At 47.5% G+C, this 23,581-nt stretch overlaps 1 protein-coding gene across 2 annotated transcripts in view; it reads left to right on the forward strand.

The window, feature by feature from the left end:
- Positions 1–1,223: 1,223 nt before the first annotated feature.
- The window catches only part of CLMP (CXADR like membrane protein), a 104,269-nt gene continuing 81,911 nt past the window's right edge, over positions 1,224–23,581 (forward strand). The window contains exons 1-2 of one of the 2 annotated variants that reach the window (XM_057747936.1): positions 1,224–1,304; positions 1,884–2,222. In XM_057747936.1, coding sequence (XP_057603919.1) covers positions 2,195–2,222 — 28 coding nt within the window. In that variant the 5' untranslated portion in view covers positions 1,224–1,304; positions 1,884–2,194. Of the gene's footprint in view, positions 1,305–1,520; positions 1,540–1,883; positions 2,223–23,581 lie in introns of those variants that run through there. The other variant, XM_057747938.1, reaches the window with a different exon arrangement.

Here is a 23,581-nt window from a genome sequence, read left to right on the forward strand (position 1 = left end):
TCAGAAACTTTTTAAATACTTTATTTTCAATATAAATAATAATACATTAGAATATTAATATTGGAATGGAAGAGTTTTATATTTTGTGATCTGGGGCAAGATATTTAACCTCTCTAGTTTATGGTTTGCTCGCCTTTAAAATGGGATAAAAATGCCTATCCCTAAGCATTATTATAAGAATTAATAAAAAGATAAATATTAAATAATTAATACTCACCCTGCTCCATAGTTGGTGCCCAGATATACTTGTTCCAAATGTTTAAGAAATGTCAATAACGAAGTTCTACTCACGTTGTGTCCTCAACACCTAAAAAGCATCTGGCTCAGAGTAAATGCATAATAAATAGTTATTGAAGAATGGGGCAGGGGAGGAGAGGGGGAAAAACGCCGGAATTCTACTCAAGCAACTCTCTCAGCTGATCCCAAAGCCCCAAGAGCAGCCCTTGCTTTGCCATCCCTTCTGAAAGACCTGATGAGAGTGCCATAACCTCTCCAGGCCTGTGCTTTCCTCACTTATGAAATGGGGTTGGTTTCATTACAACCGGAAAAGACTAGCTAATTAGAGAGGACTATACAGCTCCTGGCATCTAAGGCCCCTGGAGAGAGGACTGGAAAAAGGGGGGTGAAAGTGTGATGGAGCAGCCGGCCCCGCCGCTGGAGGCTGGCCCCAGCTCCCCTCGCGGGTGTGGGTGAGGTCGTGCCTCCTTATGGCTGAAGGAGCAGCCCCGGCTCCAGCGACCAGAGAGGCCAGGGACCAGAGAGTGAAGGTCCAGGCTTTCTCAGAGCCTCAGGACCACTGAGACCTGAGCGTGGCCCTCACTGCCCTCTCCTTTTCTAGTCCTGTCCTGCCGCCGCCGAGCAGCTGGGTCCTGGAGGGCAGAGCCCCAAGGCACCGATCCCAGAGCGCGCGGGTGGCCCCCCGCGAGCCTCCTTGGCGGGGTCCCTCGCACGGAGGAGGGAATCTGTGCCCTCTGCCTTCTTTTCTGAAAGGAGGTGATGCCTATTTTGCCCAGGGCCACGTGCAGGGCGGTCAGCTCCAGGGCTTCCTAATGGACCCCTTTCCACCGATTTCCGAACCCCATACCCCCCCACCCCGGGCGGCGGGGGAGGGGGGGCCGCGTGTCTCGCTTAGCTCAGCCGGATCCGAGGGTGGGCTGCTGTGATTACCGCCGAGAGAGAAAGAACGAGGGCGAAAGGCCGAGGGCAAGCCTGTGGAGCCCAAACAGGCAGTGAAGTCAGGAGCGCCCACCAGACCCGCTGCCTGACAGACCCGACTGTCACTTTCAGGCTGAGCTGTCTGCACGGTGGGTCTGGAGTTGCATCCCGACTAAACGTGGCAGGGAGGGCGGAGGAGAGGAGAATAGAGGAGTGTGGAAGGAAGGGAGAGGAGGGAGGAGGTGAGAGAGGAGAGGCAAGGAGAATGCAAACGCGAGACAAACGGAGAAAGGAGCTGTTAGAGGAGAAAGCGCAGATTTGTGCGGAAGCAGAGTGTGTGTGAACGAGAAAAGGATGCGAGAGAGAAGTGGAGAGAAGGACGAAGTGAGGACGGAGACCGAGCAGCCTGACAAGGCCTCATCCTCGCTCTTGGCCCAAGTGTCCCCGGTTTTCTCCTACAGAGCCGATCCCATACCGAGCGCCGGGAGCGACCCCCGGCCTCCGCGCGGCCGCATCCCCTCTCCTCCCTTCGGCCTCCGGCGGAGCCCCGTGGGCCCGACCCCCGCGGCTGCACTGCCGGCGCCCCGCGCGCCCGGAGCGCTGGGAGGGAGGGAGCAGCGAGCGAGCGAGGGAGGGAGGGGCTGCCGGTGGGAGGCAACCATGTGGTTCCAGCTCACACTATTTTTTTTCCCCTCTCTCTTTCTTCACTCCTTTTTCTTTCCAAACAGGGAAAAGTGTTCCACGAAGCGATAGCGTCTTTCCGCCTCGCCTTTTCCTCGCTGACCAGGGTCCCCGCTCCCGTTCCGGTGCAAGCTGGTGGGACGAGCGCTGGAAGCCCTTCTGCGCGGGGCGCGGGGACCCCGGAGCCGGGCACGGGGCGCGGAGCGTAGGGACGCTCCCGCCCCGGCACATGGCTGCAGCCGCCCGGTGCGCACCCCGAGGCGCCGCGCCCAGCTCGTCCGAGGTCCGTCGGCTGCGCCCGGCAGCCCCGGAGCCAGGCAGCGGCTGAGCGGGGAGGAGCCCGCGCCCGGGGATCGGGATGACCCTCCTTGTCCTGCTCGGGCTAGGTGAGTGCCTAGAGGTCGGGAGGGCGGGTGGCCCCGGGCACACAGTGTCCCGCACCTGGGCCGCGACGTGGGCTCCGAACGGTTGTCCTCGCGGCGCCCGCAGTGAGCCGGACGCCTCTGTGCCTGCCTCCTGGCCACGGAGGAGCACATCTGGCAGCGGCGGGCCGCCCAGTCGGCCATCGAAAACGTCTGGCACATCTGGGCCCTGGAGCAAACTTGGGGGTGGGGGTGTTTCCTGGTGGAGTTTGGCCGAGAACGGCTCGGTGTGGAGGGTCCTTTTTTGGGGGTGGTGTTTGGTTTCAGGAGTATCTGGGGAAACTGGAGAATTGGGGGAGGGAAGGTTTATTCAGGAATTTTTGTGCCAGGTTCCTGAGGGTGGGGGGAGCTTTTTCGTTCCAAACAGGCGCCTGGAGGGCGCAGATTGGAAACAGATGTGTTGGAGGGTAAGCAAAAGGGGGTGGGGGAAGAGAGCGGGGGAGGAAAGCAGGAGAGGGGACAGGGCAGAGCACCAGGAGGACCAGGAGGGTGCGGAGAGCCTGGGAGGGAAGAAGAGGGGAAAGGAGAGGGCTGGGAGGGAGAGAGAAAAGAGGAGGAGGGGTGTGAGGCAGAACAGCAAGGCTGGAGACTGAACCCGACCCAGAGAAAAATGGAGCGGACAGAGAACAGAGGGAAACAGGCTCTGGGGCCAAGAGAAATGCTGTCCTGAGTGTCCCTTCTGGGTGTCACCCAGGCAGGACTCCTGAGGCCTCAGAGGCCCTAAGGCACAGGCTCACCAGGCTGGAAGCCGGCAGGTTTACAGGACAGGGCAGGACAGTACCCATCAAGGATGTGTGGGCAAGAGCTGACAGGAGGGAGATGCTCCAGGAGAGGGAAAGGCCATCTGAGGAGCTGAAGAAAAGTCATGATAGGCACCAGGGAAGCGTGGGCTACAGCCAGAGCCAGGACCAAAAGTGAGCCAGAGTCCAGAAAACCGAAGAGCCAGCGGGCATGGTGGCGTGAGCGCTGCCCTGGAGACCAGGCCAGGGGAGAACTGGTCCTGGTTTTGAACTGACTAGCTGGGTGACCTTGGACCACTCACCCACTGCCCTGGCCTTCAGTTCCCTTAGCTCCAAAACAAGCAAGCTAGATGGTTCTTAAGTTCCTCTGGCTCTGACAGTGTTAAAAACCAGGAGTTTGTCAAGGGCCTAATGTTTAGAAAACCCCCCAAACAAAAGTGAAGAGGTGCTAAAAAGTCCCTTTGAATTAGATGTCTAGAGCTCTCTGTCTCTCTTTCTGAAACTTTACAAACCAACTAGGCCCCATGCATGCCTGCCTAGGACAGCTTCAGGCCAGCAATAACCCATCTCCCAGGTTAAAAGAATCCCAGAATAAAAGAGGTGGATTAACCTAAACTATTGCTCAAGTAGGACAGGTGAGGAGCCACGATTCTCTAAGCTCTTTTAAATACCAGCCAAGTATTGCAGTACCGCTCCTGAGCACAGCTGGCATATCTGGATGGCACCTTTACTGGCCTCTACCCCTGAGCCACCAGTCACCCGATGTCAGTAGGCTCAGACATCAGAGCAGCCTTATTGAAAGCGGCTGGAACTCACTGAGTACTTATTATGCTGAACGAGTTACAGCGGCTATCTTGTTAACTCATTTATTCTTCACACCAACCTATTGGCCACCCACTATTATTACCCCGATTTTACAGATGAAGAAAACAAGATGTAAAGAGGTCACGTAACTTGTTCAAAACTGTAAGCTCCTGGTTAGCAGAGATGGGATTTGAATGCAGGTTGTTTCCTTACTAAACTGCCGTGTATAGAGCCTCCTGCACCACAGAAGGACTCTTAAAGATGTTCTCTGCAGTGGGATCCAGTTCCGTCCTATTCATGGAGCAGATGTCAGCGTGATCCTGCCCCATAGGAAGAGCCTGGGGAAGGGAAACAAAACTACGAGTGTTTGAGCACCTGCTCTACACCAGCGCTATTTGGGCACAGTTTCTGGTGGAAAGTGACTTTGGCCCACGTGGTCAGTTGTAATCAGCTGGCTTTGATGATGGTCAATCTCAGTTCGTGAGAAAGAGGAACTGACTGAAACATGGATCAAAAGATGTCATTGATTCCCTGGCCATTTTTTATCGCGTGCCTACTATGTGTAATCATTCCTCTGGTGAGAATATCATCTGTTGGGTTGATGTCTTTCTGATAGAAGTTGTCTCTCGTGATATCTGTTTTTTTGGGGGGAGGGGGCCGTTCTGTCTTTATAAAATTGTTACAAACGAAAGGCCATGCTGAAGAGAAAAAGTGGACCACGGACTTAGAATTCTAAGTAACTGGTGCTCATCTGCTGTTCACCTAATAGTAGAATGTTCCCCTACTATTAAGCTTTGCCACATCGATGCCTTTGTCAGATGTACTCAGACTCATGACATTCCAGCTCTCTATTGGATAAACTGTTCAAGTAAGAAGTCACAGAGGAGATGAGTTGAAGGGTCAGCACAAGGGACAGGGCAGGAGACCTGAGATGAGGTCGAAGAGCCAGAGACCGGCATCTTAGGGGCGCAACACTGAAGGAGCTGACATCCCTGCATGAGTCAGCAGCCCCTGGGGACCACTCCTGTGGGCTGGATTAGCCTTATTTGCAAAGTCGTTTTGAGCCCGGGATGCCTGGGTGGGCACTCTTTAGCAAAGCCAGAAAGAAAGCCCTCAGAGTTGCCCGAATCCTAAAATCATCTCTGGTCCCTGAAAGGAACAGTTCCAGGGTGGCTTCTGGCCACTGCTAGCATGATATCTGGCTTCTTTTCTTCTAGAGAAAGCAGAGTACTGAAGGGGAGTTGGGAGGGCTATGAGTTCATAATCTGAACAAGGATGGACCAGTTGACTCTTGCTTTCTGGACCCACCAGTGAGTGAAATCAAATGTCCCGCCTCTCTGATGTGAATGAACAAGGAATGCTCTGAGCCCCACAGAGGAGAAAGAAGGGGGACTTCATGGGCTCCCCAGCCCCTCCTCTGACTACCACCTCTCCCCTTCCCCTGATGCTCAGGTCTCATTATCCCACCTGAACTTCTTCCTGGACTTCTGTAATAGCTACCATGTGGTCTCCTGCCTGAGCTCTCTCTTCTCTGTCCTACACACAGCTACCCAAGTAACCTCGTGAAATAGCTGGTATAAGGCAAAGAAGTTGGATAAGGAGTCTGGCAAGCTCTCTAGGTTCTTGTTTTGACTCCCTTGACTGTAGAATGAGGGTGGAGGGATTTTGAATCTACATTTTCTCTGATTCCATGATCTTGCTCTGCTCTTCCATAAACTTTTAGTAGTCTCCATTGCCTATAATGTCAAGTACAAACACTTCATTCTCATATTAAAGATTTTACACAATATCATTCACAACTCGCCCCTCTCATTCCCCAACAACTCTCCAAGAAACCTGGATTACTTCCTGTATTCAAATTATGCCCCATGCTTCTTTCTGGTTCTAAGCTTTTGTTTATGATAATCCCTCCACCAAAAATGGCCTCTTACTCTCCACCTCTACAGACTGTTGACCCTCCAGATCAAAAACCTGATCACCCTTCAAGTCTCACCTCAAATGCCACTTTCTCTGTACACTTGTCCATGATTTCACCAACAGAGTATACTTTCTTTCCTTCCTTTGGATCCCAATCGCCTTTCTATTATGCTACTTTATATTATAGTTATCTGAATGCTTATCTAACTCTGCAGTTAGGGGTAAGGTCCATGCCTCACTCATCTGGGTACCACTTTCAGTACCTTGCAGAAACTAAAAGCTTGTGAACTGTTAAAATAATTGGATTTTTGAAACATTGCGAGCATTTAAGGTCAAGAGAGGTGAAAGATTTGGAGTATTATTACTCTTTGACTGTGGAATAATATAATTGGGAGGAGCCCAGTTTTAACTGTTTGCTTTTGTGCTTCCTTGTCAATGAATGAAAATACGAGTGCTGTTTTTTAAAAATTAGAAAATTACGTAGAACATTATATGGACAAAGGCCAGATAATACATTTGTTATACAAAGTTATCTTGGTCTATGTAGTATGTTAGTACCAGATTAACAATAGACTTCATGGAAACTTTTGCCAGGACGAGGAAGGAGCTTTGTTTCCGAGAAAAAGAGTTTGAGGAGTGCTTGAATGGCTTGGTCCACTGCCTGTGGTTTAATGATGGGTCTCAGTAGCATTCCATGTCCTTCCCTCGTCTTCCCACATTAGTGGTGATGGTCATAATAAAGATACATTCCCGGTAGGCTCATATCTTGTCTCATCCAATTTTTGCCTTGTGCTCAAATGGGCAAAGTACACATGAGTGTATTTCATAAATGTACCTAATGATGATGAACTAGACAGACATTTTTAAAAGACACAATCAAAGATTATCAGACATGGGGAAAAGCTAAGACTTATCTAAATCAGTGGTTCTTAAAATTTTGAATCCCAGACCCCTCTGAGAATCCAATGAAAACCCTGAATCCACCACTTAGAAAAAGACATGCACACATCAAATTTTCCTAAAACTTCTAGGGGTTCATTGACCTCCTGATACTGTTTCTTGGAACTCAACTAAATCCTTGATCTAAAGCTACCCCTTCTTTTATGCTGAAGAAAGAACCAAAGTTCAGAGAGATTTGGCTAAAGTTAAACAGGTAGCTTAGTAGAAGGGCCAAGACAAGACCCCCTAACTCCATAATCTGTCCTATCACACATCCTCAAAGTAGAAAATCTCTCTCCCTCCTTTTCAGCTCATGTAGTTAAGCTCCAGGATCACAGTTGCTCTTCAGATGCTTTAGTTAAATGAGCTAAGTGCTGAATAATTGCCATTGATTTTTTTTTTAAAGATTTATTAATTTATTTATTTATGGCTGCATTGGATCTTTCTTGCTGTGCGTGGGCTTTCTCTAGTTGTGGCCAGCAGGGGCTACTCTTTGTTGCGGTGTGTGGGCTTCTCATTGCAGTGGATTTTCTTGTTGCAGAGCACGAGCTCTAGGTACACGGTAGTTGTGGGGCATGAGTTTGGTGTGGTAGGTGCATGGGTTCTAGGCGCTCAGTAGTTGTGGTACATGAGCTCAGTAGTTGTGGCTCACAGGCTTTAGAGTGCAGGCTCAGTAGTTGTGGCACATGGGCTTAGCTGCTCTGCGGCATGTGGAATCTTCCTGGACCAGGGATCAAACCCATGTCCCCTGCATTGGCAGGCACATTCTTAACCACTGCACCACCAGGGAAGTCCTGCCATTGGTTTTTATGTTGAGAAATTGCCTGAAAAATAGGCCCGATGTCATAACATTTCAATTTAGACATTACAACTGGAAATCCTGGAAACTTCTGCAGTGCCTTGTGTAATGTCTGGTGTATTCAGGAAAAAGGGATCATACCCCAAATCCTAAAGATGTAGGTGTGCCTACACAGAACAGAACGGGAAATCAATAGCTCCAGCTCCTTTATAATTTTGTTGGGTTATTCTGGGCAAGTCATTACCACTCTGAGCCTCAATTTCTTTCTCTGTGAAATGAGATTACTAGACTCAGGTTATCTTTAAGTTTCCTTATACCACTATCATTCTCTGTTTTTTTTATAATTCTGAGAATTTTCCAGCTGGTCCAGATGTGGCTGTGATCAGACCCCATGGGTGTTACCATGCTTGTCTGATTTTTTTCAGGCACTGTCCACTCATGGCAGTTGGTCGCATATGATTATGAATCCAGAAGGGCTAGCTGCCTAATGTGAAGTGAGCCATAAGGACTCTATCCTGGGTCTGAACTGTGGCGCTGTTAGCCAGGCAGCGTCATTCAGGGTCAGGGTAGATGGCCAGAGACCTCTGCCCTGGAAGTTTAGAAACTGAAATACTCACCAAGAGGACCTCATCCTGAGCAGAATTACATACAAAACAACCCCAAGCATGGACACCCAGGGTAAACGTCTGAGTAAGGGGTATAGTGTATGAAACTATTTGCAGGCATTATTTCCTTCAGTTTTGAAAATAAAGGCATAATTTGCATGTAATGAAGTGCACCCACTAAGTGTGTAGCTTAATGGTGTCCCTGCATGGATTTGAACTGGAGATTGGGTTTTGAAGTATGAATTGTATATTATTAGCTCACTCGTGGTACCTAAGAGAGGTATTAGAATATTTTGCTAACATTTGTACAAAGTTTCACAGTTTACAAAGTATTATCATACCTTTACAGATAAATAAATGGAGGCCTAGAGCAATAAAGTGAGTTTCTTGAGATTACCCTCTTAGTAACTAGCTGAGCTGAGACACCGACCGGCATTTTGGATTCCAAAAACGATCTGCTGTCCAATGATCGGTGGGCACATAGTTACTCTGAAATCAAGGCGTCTGTGTTACCAAGAAGAGAGAGTCAGGCTGAAGCAAGGCCTCGTTTACAGGATTCCAAACGATAAATCCCACAGTGGAAAGTTCAGTTAGGGCGTTTATCACCCCCCCACCTCCCACTCCATTCAAATGGTTAAGAAATGGTTTGTTTGGGTTAATGTCTATTGTTTATAACCCAGAATTACCACATATGTCGTACATGGGTTACTAGTGCCTTCTAATGAATCAGAAGACTCTCGTTGTTCTCAAGGTTATTGTGGAGACCTCGCCTTGCTCTGGGGTCGGGTCCACGGAGCTCCTTATTAGTCCTGAGGCTACAGGTGGTAAGTGTATTGGCTATGGCTCGCCCTGTGTGTTGCCTTTTGTAGTTAAAGTCCTCTTTTCAGCAGTTTTGACTTCTTCCCAAAGAAGAATGCAGACTGTACAAAAAAATATTCTGGTTATCTGAGCTTCTTAACCGTCTAGATTCTGGGAAAATAAGTTTATTTCCTTTGGCACCATATAGACCAGAATGGGGAAGAATGCTGAAATCAAACAACCTTTATTTTGTTAGTGACAGTGGCTGGATCACGGCGTGTGGAGCCTCAGGCAGAGTCTGCTGGTGATAAGACTGAAGGCTGCTTTGTCTCTGCCAGAGGCAGGGGAGAAAGCCGCTTCCTTTGTGCCCACACTAGGAAGGAAACATGGGCAGCGGTATTCCTAGGTCAGTGTGGAATATGGGAGGTTTTTCTGAAGCAAGGCAGCAAGGGAGTCTGGAGAGTTCAGGTCACAAAAGGCAACAGGGGAGAAGAAAGAGGAGCAGGAGGAAGAGGAACGCATAGAAATAGCAAGAGCAGAGGATGCAGAAGCTAAAAGTGCAGGCCTCTGGCATTTACAGAGCAGCTCCCCTGAGTTCTTTCTATTTCACAGAGGGTGGCGGCAGCTTTCGGGAGCTTCCGGGGGCTCTCACATGTGCTGCATAACATCTTTGACTTCATTCATGCACCCTCACTCACAAAACAATTGGAGAAGGGGGGCCCCTTCTGTAGCTCAGGTCCTGTGCTAGGCTCTCAGACGCCACTGATATGAAACGCAGTTTCCACTGTCTAAGAACTCAGCCCGATGGGGCGACACAATCATAAACGAGGAATTGCAGATATGTGGAAGTGCTGTCATTGAGGAAAGTACCAGGGTTTCTAGGAGTCCCAGGGAGGAAGCAACTCAGTCCTGTGCCCTCTTACGGAGATGGGCTGCGTCTTGCCACGTGGGACCTCAGGATGGCGGCTGATGTTCCCCTGTCACTCACAGCGCTTGCACATTAGTGGGGCTGGTGAGTTGGTGGGCCACCTCCATCGTCATCAGAAGGGACGGATTCAGTGGTGTATGTCCTTGGCATTCAGCCAAGTGCTTCCTGGAGGGATTGGACCTCCCAACGTCCTCGCCTATTGAAAGTTATGGGTCATTCTCCATCACAACCTGCCAGTTACATAGCTACCTCTGGTTCCTCATCCCTCGTGGGATGTTAAAAAAAAGAAAAAAGAAAAGAAAAGAAAAAGGGGAAGAAATACATCAGTGAATTTGGATCTCCTAATTAAGAATGGTGGTCTGTTCACCTGAGGTTTTAATAGCATTTGTCCACATGAGAAGCAAATAGGATCAAGCCGAGAAGGAATTTTTTGTGCCAGAAGAAATCCATTGTATCGGACGGACTCATCGCCTGACGTAGCCTTACTTCTTTTCTTGTTGGGAGGGCTGGGGATGAGGGGGTGTCAAATCCCTGAGAGGAGAAGTGCTTTGCGACTTCGTTGTTTAAATTTAGGCTTGGGTTTGTGGGGGTCATTCCGACTCGGAGCAATAAGCCTTCCAACCCAGCCTCTGTCACTTCTCATTACTTCCAGTGACAGTTCCAATTATTTCCAATCACTCTTCAAGGGGAGAGTGGGGGAAGGCACATGGGCGGCCTTGTAGACCAGCAGGGTAGCCACTTCTGCAAGAGCCCAGCCCCGGGGTCCTGGCTGGGCCACTTTATAACTGTGTGACCTTGGGCCCTTCACCTTCCTGACCTTGGTTTACTCACCAGTCATCACAGCTAATAACAAGGCATAGGTTTGCTGTGAGAATTAAGTGAGGCAATGCATACAAAGAATTTTAGCATCCTGCTGGGTACATAATAAGCTGAAAAATGGCTGTCGTGATTCCCATGACTGTCCTTGCTGGGAGAGGCTCAGTCCAGGGGTATTTGGACGGTCTGCCTGAAGTTAGCCAATACTAGGCTGTACCCGCTGATACCCGTAGGGCCAGCCTTCAGGGCACCGGCCACCACTGCCCCTCCTTCCTGCAGATGAGTTCCCAGATGTCCTTCGGGGAATGTCACCCTGCTCCAGGATCCTAAGAGGTGCATAGACCCTGTCTGTGCCCCAGCTGTCTGCAGCTTCTCTGGGAGAGTAAGTTTTTGTGTCATTCAGCCCCAGGCAAGAGGCGCCCTTCCGTAAGCTGCCCTGCATGTTGTCTGCAGGCTGCTGAAGCTGAATCACAGGGGGCCCGGCCTTCTGCTCCCCACTGTGCCCTCCCAACCACATTCTTCCCAAGACCTGTGCCCAAGGCTTGGGCTGTCCCGCCTGGGCCAACATGGGCTGGTTCACTTCTGCTTTCACTGTCACATACTGTTTTATTGAGCACCTACCATGTAGCAGGCTTTGTGCTAGGGACTTTCATACCAGAAATTTCTGGTATCTTTACAACAGTGAAGCTGGTATTATTGTCATGCCTGTTTTGGGTCAGAAAAGTAAGACTGAAGAGGTCAGGTATTCTGTCATAGGTTGTACAGCTGTATAGACTGGAGTTGAATTTGCCTTCTGTTTTGGCAATGATCTGGGGAAGACAGGAGTAGGGAGACAGACAGATGACATACCTATGGGGACACACAGACGGGAGGCCACTTGGGGACCAAGACCCACCTGGTCTTCGAGGATCTGGCCTAAGAAGGATCTGCAAGGCCCTGCATCCTCCGCTTTTGCCCAGACCAAAATTAGATCCAGTGAGCCCAACACCCACATTCAAGACATGTTGAATTGTATTTCCTGTTTAAATGTGGGAGGAAAGGAAAACCTCAAGGTGGGAAGAAAAATGCCTGTTTTTTTCCACTGACCTGAACAGCGAAGAGTGTGATTTCCCTCCCCGTTCAAGAGGGCTAAACGGGGTGTCCCAGATTTCCACAGACCTAGAATTCCCACTTAGACTGGATTCCTGCGCCAGGCGGGTAGAGGCTGGGTTTCCAGCAGAGGCCTGGTCTCCATCTGCTTTCCTCAGCTAGAGGTCCATCCCCTACTCCCTCCAGCCAATAGCAAAGTACAGGCTCCTGCCTTGTGGCCTGTCCACCCTCAAAGGAGGAGAGCTGGAAACGGGGCCACCTCTCCGCAGCCACCGTCTCTGCTCCACTGCCTCTCCCTCCCTGTTCCCGGCGTCCTGCAGCTTACCAAGCCCTGAGGAATCCAGGTGACCGTCCTCATATGCCTGCCACCTGAGCCTGACCTTCCCCTCGCTCTTCCCCCGTCTCTCTCTGGACCCAGTATGGCTGCTCTCGTATCTGGCACTTAACAAGACAGAGACAGAGACAGAGTCAGAGAGAGAGAAACAAGAGAGTGAGATAGAGAGAAAGAGATAGAAAAAACAGAAGCAGAAAGACAGAGAGACAAAGACAGAGAAAGAAACAGACACAGAGACAGAGAGAGAGAAATTAAGAAAAAGACAGAGAGGAACAGAGACTGAGACAGACAGACAGACAGACACACACATATGCAGAGCAGGCAAGTGTGAACTCTGTAAAGTGCATCTTTCCTGCGTCACCTGGCGTCCAAGGTCCTCTTCCTCTTCCTCCCCTTTTCTCCTCTGTCTTGGATTACCCTGCACATCACTAACTCCACCAGGGTATCTGAGTCAGGGCAAAGAGAGGAAACGCAAGTCAAAGATGACAGAAAGTGTTGATAGGATCTAAGAATATTATTTCCAGGCTTAGTGCTTATGTGTATGTTAGCCCATTTAATCTTCATGACAGCTCGGTGAGACAGGTATTGTCAGCCTGCATTTAATCGAAAAGGATCAGAGAGGTTAAGACATTTTCCTGGTGTTACACAGCTAATTAGTAGCAGAATCAAAAGGAGAAGCCAGGTCTTCTGGTACCCAAACCAAGGTATATCCCCCTTCTCCACTGGACCATGAGCCCACCTATGCATGGCAGCAACACCCCACGGCGCTCAGCAGGGCCCCTCACTGGCTCCCACCCTCTGGTGTCTCATTGCCAACTCATGGAGGGGCAATGAATGAGCTTTGTTGCCAGATACAGTTGCTCTCTACTCTGGGAAGGCTTGAGATTTGTCTAATAGATACAATGACCAACCATCCTGATTTGCCCAGGACTGGGGGTTTTCTCAGGACATGGAACACAGGATTTTCAGTGCTAAAACCAGGGCAGTCCGAGAAAACCATTTGGTTGGTCACCCAAGTAGTAGACTATGTCACCACTCCAAGGGTGACCCTCAGATGAGCAGCAGGGGTAGCACAGGGAGCTTGCTAGAAATGCAGCATGTCAGGTCCCACCCAGACCCACTGAGCCAGAATCTGCAAGATCCCTGCAGAACGTAAGAAACATCTGAGAAGCTCCAGAGCAGGACCTCGGGCACGTTGGGCAGGAATTGGGGAAATGGAAGACATGCACCTGGGTTCCCTGACCTGGGACCGTCACCTGCTGTAACCTCAGGTGCTGTCAATTGACACTCAAGACTTAGGCTTATAGGCTGAGGGGAAAGGAGTTAAAGGCTCCTGATTTGACCCGATGGGGGCGAGAGGCTGAAGGGTGTCTTGGTGCTATGTTGGCGTGATTCGTGGTTGAGCTTTTCTGTCTGTCCTTGAATGATGATGTTATGCAGGCTTGGAAGTTTCCTGGATTCTTCTTCCCTTTTCCTGAGAGGAGGCTGGAGCAGGCTGTGGCCAACAGCAAATTACCCAGGGTGTGCATGGGGCCAGCAGTGGCCTGTGCTCCTGGGGCCTGGGCACACGGGAGTGAGAACACAGAAGGCAAAGTGTCTAATAGAGCCATGCTTGCCGAAGAGCAGACTCCGAGTTAGTTATTGAAGGTATACGAGGCTGTTCAAGCCGTGCTCCACACCTACAGGCTTTCCTGTGTGATGCTGGCTCCTTGTCACGGGAACCTAACCGAGCTTTGCGAGCAAGCTGGCAGTGGTTACCCGGTCCTTCCTTCCCCATGGCGAACACTTCGCTGGGATATTAGTAGAAGTCAGCATTGAACCCGTACTCTAGTGAGGAGGTACTCCTCTAGGCCTTGACTTATCTCAGAGTAAACCCGGATCAAAGCAGGTGTTCTGTCCTTTGAGTGATGGTGGTGGTGTGTCATCTTCTGTTAGTCTCTTTGCTCTCAAACCTGACTGTGAAATATCACAGGTACCAGACATTTGTAAGTCTCGGTGGCAGAGCAGCCTGAAACTAAAAGAAGCATAACCCACATTTGTCAACTCACTCTCTGTTCCAAGTCACATGCCCAGTAGGGACTCTGAAATAAGGGCAGCCCAGGGCAGGGGATGACAGGCAGGCCTGGAGATGGGTGTGTTCATCGGTTCAGTTAGAGCTGTTTCAGACAAAGCTGAGGTCTGCTGTGATTTCCATGCCACCCTGACACCGAGACATCAAACCATCACTTTTCTCATAATAGGGAGAGATGTCTCTGACCTAGGTTGGTTTTGTAACAATTTTGTCTGTGCGTGTTGTTTTTCCTGGGGTCTCCAAGGGCTTGGCTGTGGGTGGATTATCAGAAGATTCAGATTTCCATTATGAAGCAACTCCTGTGTGCTGGGTACTTGCTCATCCAAGTCTGGTCGGGGACCAGTCTGACAGAAGAAGAAGGAAATGGTGAACGATGTGGGACAGAACGTCATTAAAGGCCAAAATGTTTGGTACAGACAGGAAGTGAAATGTGGGTTTTGGAAAAGGAGAGTCATTGAGGTATAAGATCTTACTTCTTACTTCAGCTAACAGTGGAGCAAGCATATGTGTCATGTGAGGTGAAGACATTGCATCAGGGGAGGGGAGACAGGAGCCTGGAGACACAGCTGGGGCCATAGAGGGGGCCGGAGGACACGTGGGGACGGTTGTGAAATAGTTATTGAGCCTCGCTCTGGAAATAATACACATTCACAGTTTTCATGCTAGTTTGGGGACCTACGGTGTTGAGAAGGGCCTTGGGCAACTCTGTCTCTGGGTCTCAGTTGTCACCCTGTACCAAGAGAGATCAGAGGGGAGAAGTTCTAGGTCCTTCCCGCTCTGCAGCAGGAGGGCTCTGCAGGACTCCTTAGTGGGAGGCTTCAGACCACAGTGATCCATTGCCGTCTTTCCCATGGAGGCAGTGTGAGCTGATGCTTCACCTGTGCCCCCACGGGTCTCCCTGCTGCCCCCCACTCCTTGGTTCTGCCCCCACCGCTTTCCCTGGTGCTAGAACAGACCCACACACAATCTGACCTGCCCAAGCCTCTGCCCCTGAAGATGTGCTCCAGTCCCAGGGCCTTTGCGCGTCTGTCCCTCGCCTGGAGCACTCTTTCCCTAGTCTTTGCAAGGCTGGCTCTTGCCTTACAGGTTTCAGTGCAAATATTGCCTCTGTGAGAACCCTTCCCCAGCTCCACCCAGCCTCCCCTCTAACCGGAGCCTCAGCCTGGTCACCTCACATTACCCTGCTTTATTTTCTCCCTCACATTTTTCACAATATGAAGTCGTCTTTTTTCACCTCTGCTCATGCACTTGTCTCTTGTCTGTTTCTGCAAGAGTCTGGACTCCGTATCACTGACTTCTGTATCCCTGCAGAGCTTGACGCAGAGATAGATGCTGAGTAAAGAGATGATGGATAAACCTGTCTGTCTGCTTTTTTCTCTATGGTGTGCATAGCAACCGAGACATTTTATAAATGAAAAATGTCATTTACTGAACCCTTACTATTACAAAGCTCTTTGTATACATTATTTCATTTAACCCTCATAACAACTCTACCATGTAGATACTATTAGGATCCCCTTTTGCAGAGGAGGGTGTGGATCATTACAGAGGTGAAGTCCTTGCCGAAGGTTACATAGCTAGTGATCCATGATGTCTGACTTTGAACCCAGGCAGTCTGAGGGCAGAGCTGGTGCCATAAGTTCCTGTGCTATTCAGGTCACCTAAGCCGGTGCTTATGAATCAGCGGGGGATCTTGTTAAAATGCAAGATCTGATTTAGTAGATCTGCGGTGGGGCCTGAGATTCCTTGTTCCCAACAAGGTTCCAGCCAGGGCTACTGGTCCATGGAAAATACCTCTCAGGAAGGAAGGGAGTGACGGAGAGAGAGAAACTGAGGCTTGCAAAGGTCCGTGGCTTTCCTTAGGCCATGTGGCTAGTTCCTGGCCAGCCTGATGTCCTGGCTTCTAGCCCAAAGCTCTTTCAAACAGCTCAGCAACCCCAAGAATTTTAAAGCATGCACACATCTTCAAAGACTATTTGCAAGAACATAGCCACCTGAATGAGAGATTACACAGGAGGCCCATGATGGTGGCCTGTGCCCCCTGCTGATCACGACCAGGGTACCTGGTTGCTGCTGGCCTTATTCTTGTCCCTGAGGCAGAGGGCGTGGGAGGGGATAAGCGGAGATCACACACCTTGGTGGCTGCATGTGTGTACTCGGAGGAGGTCTGGAAATTCTGGGGAACCACTCTTGTCTCTCAAAACAAGAACGGTCATGCCCAAGATGGAAAGTGCCATTATCTCGGGGTTACCAAGCTCCCTCTGGCTGCTCTAAGCTTTGCCGTGTATCAGTAGCATGTATTACAGGGGGCATCAGCTCATTCGAGCCGCCCCCACCCTTCCCCAGCCTTCCCTGTCCCTGTCTTCCTGACACAGAAGACTCAGCTGCTGGACACTTTTTCACGTCCATCTGTTTCCCCTCCCACCCGGCAGGAGTCCCTTCAGGAAGGTGCTCATCCATCCTCCAGTGGAACACACCGCAGGGTACTCAGGACCTGCAGAGCCCGGTCCGCTCCTGGACAGCTCTTGCCCGGGAGGGACTTTCCGCTCTGAGCTTTTCCCGGAAACTGCCACCTACCAAGGCTACAGATTAGGAACTGCCATAATTGCCTTACAAGTAAAGGGCCCTCCAATTTGTAAAGTGATGTTTTGAAAACATTTATCTGTGATGGGTCCTGTGCTAGATGTTTTCATATACACGTCACCTCAGGTAATACTACAGGCACACCCTGAGTGTGTAGTGATCCATTGTCATTTTACACGTGGACACTGAGTCTCAGAGGGAGGGGTTAAGCGGCTTGCCTCAAGACAGACGGACGATGTCGTTTCCACTGCATCATAGCTGCCCATCCTCCTTATAAATAGTCAAAGAACATTCTTTCATGTTTGTCTTCTCTCCTGCTCTTCCCTTGTACAAGCTAAACACTCCTGTTTCCTTTCACCTTTTTCCCCAGTTATCACAACCATCATTAACTGAAGCCATGCTGTGAGCCAGGCACCCAGTATGTAGCCTGAATTCATCTCCTGAAGAACCCGAACACCTCTCCATTCTATAGATAAGCAAAATGCTGAAACTCAGAGAAGTAATTTGTCCAATGCCACTTAATTAGTAAGTGACAGAGGCAGGGATTGGAGCCTGGGCCTTGTAGACTGTGAAAATGAGAAAACTGCTGGGCGAAGGGGTGGAATGAGGACAGTGGAAAGTGGGTGAGAGATGATGCAAACTTGGACATTCTTCCATCGTAACTATCTTCATTGTGTTGGCAGGCGTGGCCTCCCTTACAGAAGAACCTTGTACTAAATAGGCCCTTCCGGGGAGCCAAATCTGTGCAGGGTGGAGGACCTTGAGTTAATGAGGACTTTGTTATTGAGAAGGTTATTTCACACCAATTCTAAGTACTTAAAACAGTTTTATTGAGATGTAATTGACATACAATAAACTGCATGTGTTTCAGGTATATAATTTGTTAGGTTTGGCATATATATACAGCCATGAAACCATCAACACAATCAAGACATTTCAAATATATGTCAAAAATCCAGAAGGATGGCATCGCTAGTGAAAAATTTGGGGAGTTCTGATCTTCATGGGGAGTCAAGTATAATGACCCAGGAAGGATGCAAGCCGTCTCCAATCCCTGGAAAGACTTGGGGAAGGTTTAGACCCAAGATCAGCTGTAGTTCAGATCTGTAGGATCCTCCAGCCTCCCTTTGCTTCTAGATGTTCGTACTACTTTGCAGTTTTCTGACTTATTTTGACCTTGAGGGCAGAGCCTACATCTCCAGTCCTGTTTGGCTTCTCCAGATTCCCATGAACCTTTCAAGAATAAGTTAACTATCAAGTTCTCGGGGTTGAAAACTTAAGTAAATGGAACCCAATGGAGCTGGTCCTCCAGCTCAGGGGCCTGTCTTTTCAGGGTTCTGGATTCAGTTAAGGGTGAGGTGACCCATCCAAGTCTCCAAGAGGATACCCAGGAAATAGGAGGCACCGGGTCTTTGTCTATTTCCTATCTCCCCGCTGCCCTTCTTACCTTACCCTTGCCTCCAGAAACCCTGTCCCCAAATGCACACTGCATTAAAGGGAGCAAAGACACCCTAAACCATGAGGATTTCCAGGGAATGACTCTGAATGCAAAGACAGAGGCTTGCTCCAGGATAGCTCAATGGCCTAAACACCTCTTCACTCTAAGAGCTTCCTCATTCCCCTCAGTTGAAGTAATCTCTGTCTGCTCTAAACTCCCAAAACTATCCATTATGTCACCAGTCACCTTCTGTCCTTTGAAACATAATTTTTCACTTTCTGGACTATATGTTTTCTCAGGCATGATCCTGGTTTGATCTGCTTTGCATCCCCTGCAGTGCCTAACACGTAGTACACCTGGCACTTGTTGAACAAATGAATGAACGACCCACCTTGTCCTAAACCGCAGGGAAGAGCTGTGTCATTCTGCTTATGCAGGACTCAGAGCTGAGCCTAGCATTACCCCGGTGTCTCACACCAGATGTCACACAGGGAGTATCAGTATATTACACCCAAAATGTGATTCTCACTCCGGTGATGTAAATAGAGCCAGAAAGATACATACACCATCTTTGCACACACTATTAATTCTCAGCAAAGGTGAGGCTTAGCTTGACAGGCTTGGCTTACAGAAAGAAATGGGCTGCTGTTACTGGTGAGGCTGCCATCGCTGGTGAGGCTGGCTCCCGGGGAGACATGGCTCCCACCTCCAGTGCTCCCAGCTGGTGCTGATGAGCCAGAGCAAAACAGGTAGTTGAAGTGGGAGAGAGTAGTTCTGAGCAGGGGCGGCGGCGGGGGGTATCAGCAACTAGGGTCCCGTTTGGAAAGAAGTTCGCATAGGCCTGGTACCTGTGGGACCCAGTCCAACTCCCTGTCCAGAGATAGCTGTTCCTTGTGGACAAATGGGGAGAGGCCCAAGGGATTAGGTGCCTTAGGTCTCTAGGAAAAGAATCCACTCACGGATTAGACAAAATTTGACTTGAAGTATAGGCACGCCTGTATTACTCTTTCTCAGACTTTTACATTTCAGGGACCAGTGAAAGTTCAAAAATAAATTTGGATGTGAAATCAAGGGCCCACTTTTTAAATATTGCTGACTACTGACGCTAAACAAAAATGTAAACTACCATCCTATTACAATTATTCTAAAACGAAATGGCATTTCAACAACAACAATAGAAACAAAAAGACAGTTGACAGCCATACACAGACAGCTCTCTATCTCAGCTAACATTTACTGAGTGTTAACAGTATGCTATGCACCAATCTAAATATTTTACTTTTATCTCATCTTACGCCATACATATTATATCATCTACAGTTTTCCTTCCCTATGAAGCCATGAAAATTTCATCATGGACCAAAGGCTCCAGTTTATACCCCAGAGTTAGGGAATCACCACCTGAAAGAACTTTTAGAGGTAACTCACAACCCTAGGAGTCAAACTCCTGTGAACCTTAAAGTTTCTTCCTAATGCAGAGGCCAGGACATAATCCTTCAGGGTAAGCTCTTTATGCAGGATCCAGATGACAAAGATCTTCCTCTGAAGCTTTCTTTGAGATGTAGGACCCAGCAAGTTCTGTTCCCATTTGCAACGGAAACTTGCAAGCGTGCAGCTTTTATCGACAAATGCAATGACCCAAGTAAATTACAATCCAGCCAAAGATAAAATGCTTCCAACTACATTTTTGGGTCATGAGAGATGAAGGAAAAGCTACCACTTTTGCAAGATAGAGCCTTTTTCCCCTTTCCCTGCCTGTACTTTGAAAAGCTTAATATCCTGCTATCATGTTTCACAATGAATACAAACCAGATGGCTTAAGCCAAGGGAAAAAATGCTGGGTTGAGTAACAGGGTACGAATTAAATAACCCTTAAACAAACCATGTTGGAAAAAATTCCTAAGTGTTTCCTAATTTCTGGATTAAAGGAAATTCATGGAGTCCTGAAATAGAAAGAGAATATAAAGGACCTTAGGATGCTACCTCTAGACAGAGAGCCTTCTTCAGAAGATGGGCAGGCCAGCAAGGTCATCCATTGCTAAGTCTCCCCGGAGACCAGACACATCTTCAAAAGGAGGAAGCAAGTGGGAGGCACTGTTATTTATTTTTCCAGCGCTTAACAAATCAGCTCAAGGAGACCCAATGTCAGGCCTAGATGTGAAATACGACATTTCAGGAAATAGTGCTTTAATATCCAGATGGAAAGGAAGGCAGATTCAGGATAGAATATGGTTTAAGTCCAGACGATCTTTGCTTGTGTCATCCCTTCTCATTAACCATCTTGCTTCCTGAATAGGAAAGAAGGACACAGTTGGAACTTCCTGTTATAGATAGAATAAAACAAAAAATTTTCAAACTACTTCTTATTCCCAAAGAACTAGATTTGGAGGGAAACCATAATGTAGTAGAAAGAGCATTTAAGTAAGTGTAAGAAGAACTTAATCTGAAGGGCGAGTCCTAGCTTCTATGTCATGGAAGTTTAGACTCATAGGGATGGAATTTTTTAAATCGGGTGGGGAGTGGGGAGCCTAGTGATGGCTCCATCTTCTATCAGCTCTGTGACCTTAGGTAAGCCACTTACCCCTGAGCCTCAGTTTCTTTATCTGCAAAATGAGGACACTCATTTCCATTTTGCAAAGGAGGAAGGTAAGGATCTTAGAGATTCAGAAACTTGGCCAAAATCATAACCCAGTAGATATCTTATTGCAAAGCCTGTGCTTTTTTTCCTAACCACACCAAGATGAGATCATAGGCACTGAAATGTGTGAAATGAGCCAGGCACTGTGCAATCATCCCTGGTGGCTATTAGGCACAGTCTTCTATCTGGCATGTACAAACAGACATGTCAGCCCACTTCTGCATGTGTCTATGAAGACATTCATGTTAGACTGTGCTTTACAAATAGAAGCAAGTTTGTGCTCTGACCAGCATGAGAATACTTTAAGAATAAATGGAGGACTTCCTAGGTGGCACAGTGGTTAAGAATCCACTTGACAATGCAGAGAACACGGGTTCAAGCTGTGGTTCAGGAAGATCCCACATACGAAGGAGCAACTAAGCCTGTGTGCTGCAACTATTGAGGCTGTGCGCCACAACTACTGAAGCCCTCATTCCTAGAGCCCATTCTCCACAACAAGAGAAGCCACCGCAATGAGGAGCTTGCGTACCACAATGAAGAGTAGCTCCCACTCGCCACAGCTAGAGAAAGCCCATGCAGCAATGAAGACCCAATGCAGCCAATAAATCAATAAATTTATTTTTAAAAGAAAGAATAAATGGACAAACTCAAAATGGGTTAAAGACCTAAATGTAAGTCCAGACACTATAAAACGCCTAGGGGAAAACATAGGAAGAACACTCTTGGACATAAATCACAGCAAGATCTTTTTTGACCCACCTTCTAAAGTAATGGAAATAAAAACAAAAATAAATAAGTGGGACGTAATGAAACTTGAAAGCTTTTGTACAGCAAAGGAAACTATAAGCAAGACAAAAAGACAACCCTCAGAATGGGAGAAAATATTTGCAAACAAATCAACAAAGGATTAATCTCCAAAATATATAAACAGTCCATGTAGCTCAATATCAAAAAAACACACAACCCAGTCAAAAAATGGGCAGAAGACCTAAATAGGCATTTCTCCAAAGAAGACATACAGGTGGCCAAGAGGCACATAAAAAGCTGCTCAACATCACTAATTATTAGAGAAATGGAAATCAAAACTACAACCAGGTATCACCTCACACCGGTTAGAATGGGCATCATCAGAAAATCTACAAACAATAAATACTGGAGAGGGTGTGGAGAAAAGGGAACGCTCTTGCATTGTTGGTGGGAATGTAAATGGATACAACCACTATGGAGATTCTTGAAAAAACTAAAAATAGAATTACCATATGACCCAGCAATCCCACTACTGGGCATATACCCAGAAAAAAACATAATTAAAAAAAGCACATTCACCCCAATATTCATTGCAGCACTATTTACAATAGCCAGGTCATGGAAGCAACCTAAATGTCCATCAACAGATGAATGGATAAAGAAGATGTGGTACATATATACAATGGAATATTACTCAGCTGTAAAAAGGAACGAAATTGGGACATTTGTAGAGACATGGATGGATTTAGAGACTGTCGTACAGAGTGAAGTGAGTCAGAAAGAGAAAAACAAATATTGTATATTAACACATATATGTGGAGTATAGAAAAATGGTACAAATCAACTGGTTTGCAAGGCAGAAATAGAGACACAGATGTAGAGAACAAACATGGACACCAAGTGGGGAAAGCGGGGAGGGTTTGGGGGGAATGAATTGGGAGATTGGGACACCAAATAGTACACTCTAAATATATGCAGTTTATTGTATGTCAACTGTATCTCAATAAAAGTTCTTAAAAAAATAAAATAAAATAGAATCAATGCATAAAAACTTTAAAATATGAATAATAAATGATAAAATAAGAAGTTTTTAAAATGCGTTATCAAAAAAAAAAAAAAAGAATAAATGGACAAACCCAGGGACTTTCCCAGAAATCCAGGCTTTGTGGTGGCTCCAACCATAGGAAAAGCAGTCCTGGGTCACGTACAGTTGCTTGTGCTCTAATGCCAGTTCTGATCTTCCCAGTATGAGTGACACTTTCCTCACTCTGGGATGAGCCTGGTCCAACCATCTTGCCCCAGAAATGAGTTCTTTCTAAGAGGTTAAAGCAAACCATACCTGTTTCAAACGATCATTCTTCTGGGGACATCTGGGAAAAGAGTGTTAACTTTGGGGAAATGATAAAGAGGGAGTGAATGCCTGGTCTGCACCCAGGGGTGCAATGCTCATGTATAACAGTGGGGTGCTGATAGCACAAACCATTTTAAAGAGCAGCTTAAAGGAATTTTAAAGCCATTCATAGCCGGGGACCAATACTTCCATTGAACCTATGCTAAAGAGAGAAACAGATGTACAAAAATTTACGTAGTAAAATGTTTTTATGTATTAAAATGTTTACTGCAGTTGAAACACCAGCACAAACTAAATGTCCCAGAATAGGAAAGTAACTAAGTAAATTACCATTCATGAATCCTTATAATTGAATATAATGCTGTTAGAATAGGTCACAAAGAACTTTCAAGACTTGAATAAATACTCATGATATACATATAAAAAAAAGACTACAGAACTATGTACATAGTAAAACCTCTACTATGTGTGTATGTGTATATATATATATACACACACATATACATATATATGCATAGAAAAAAAGACTGGAAGGAAATTTTACAGGTGATTGTTATTTTCTGTGTTATTTTTGTTCCTGTTTTCCAATTTTAGTGTAAGTCATGTATAACTTCTACTTTTTTAAAATTGCTGAAATGTCTAAGTGCCCCTTGTCCTTAAATAGCTTTCTCTTTTGCTTGAATAAGTACAGCAATCTCCCAACTGATCCCCCACCTCCTGTCCCAC

Source organism: Hippopotamus amphibius, chromosome 9 (assembly GCF_030028045.1).
Source record: "Hippopotamus amphibius kiboko isolate mHipAmp2 chromosome 9, mHipAmp2.hap2, whole genome shotgun sequence".
NCBI lineage: Eukaryota > Metazoa > Chordata > Mammalia > Artiodactyla > Hippopotamidae > Hippopotamus > Hippopotamus amphibius.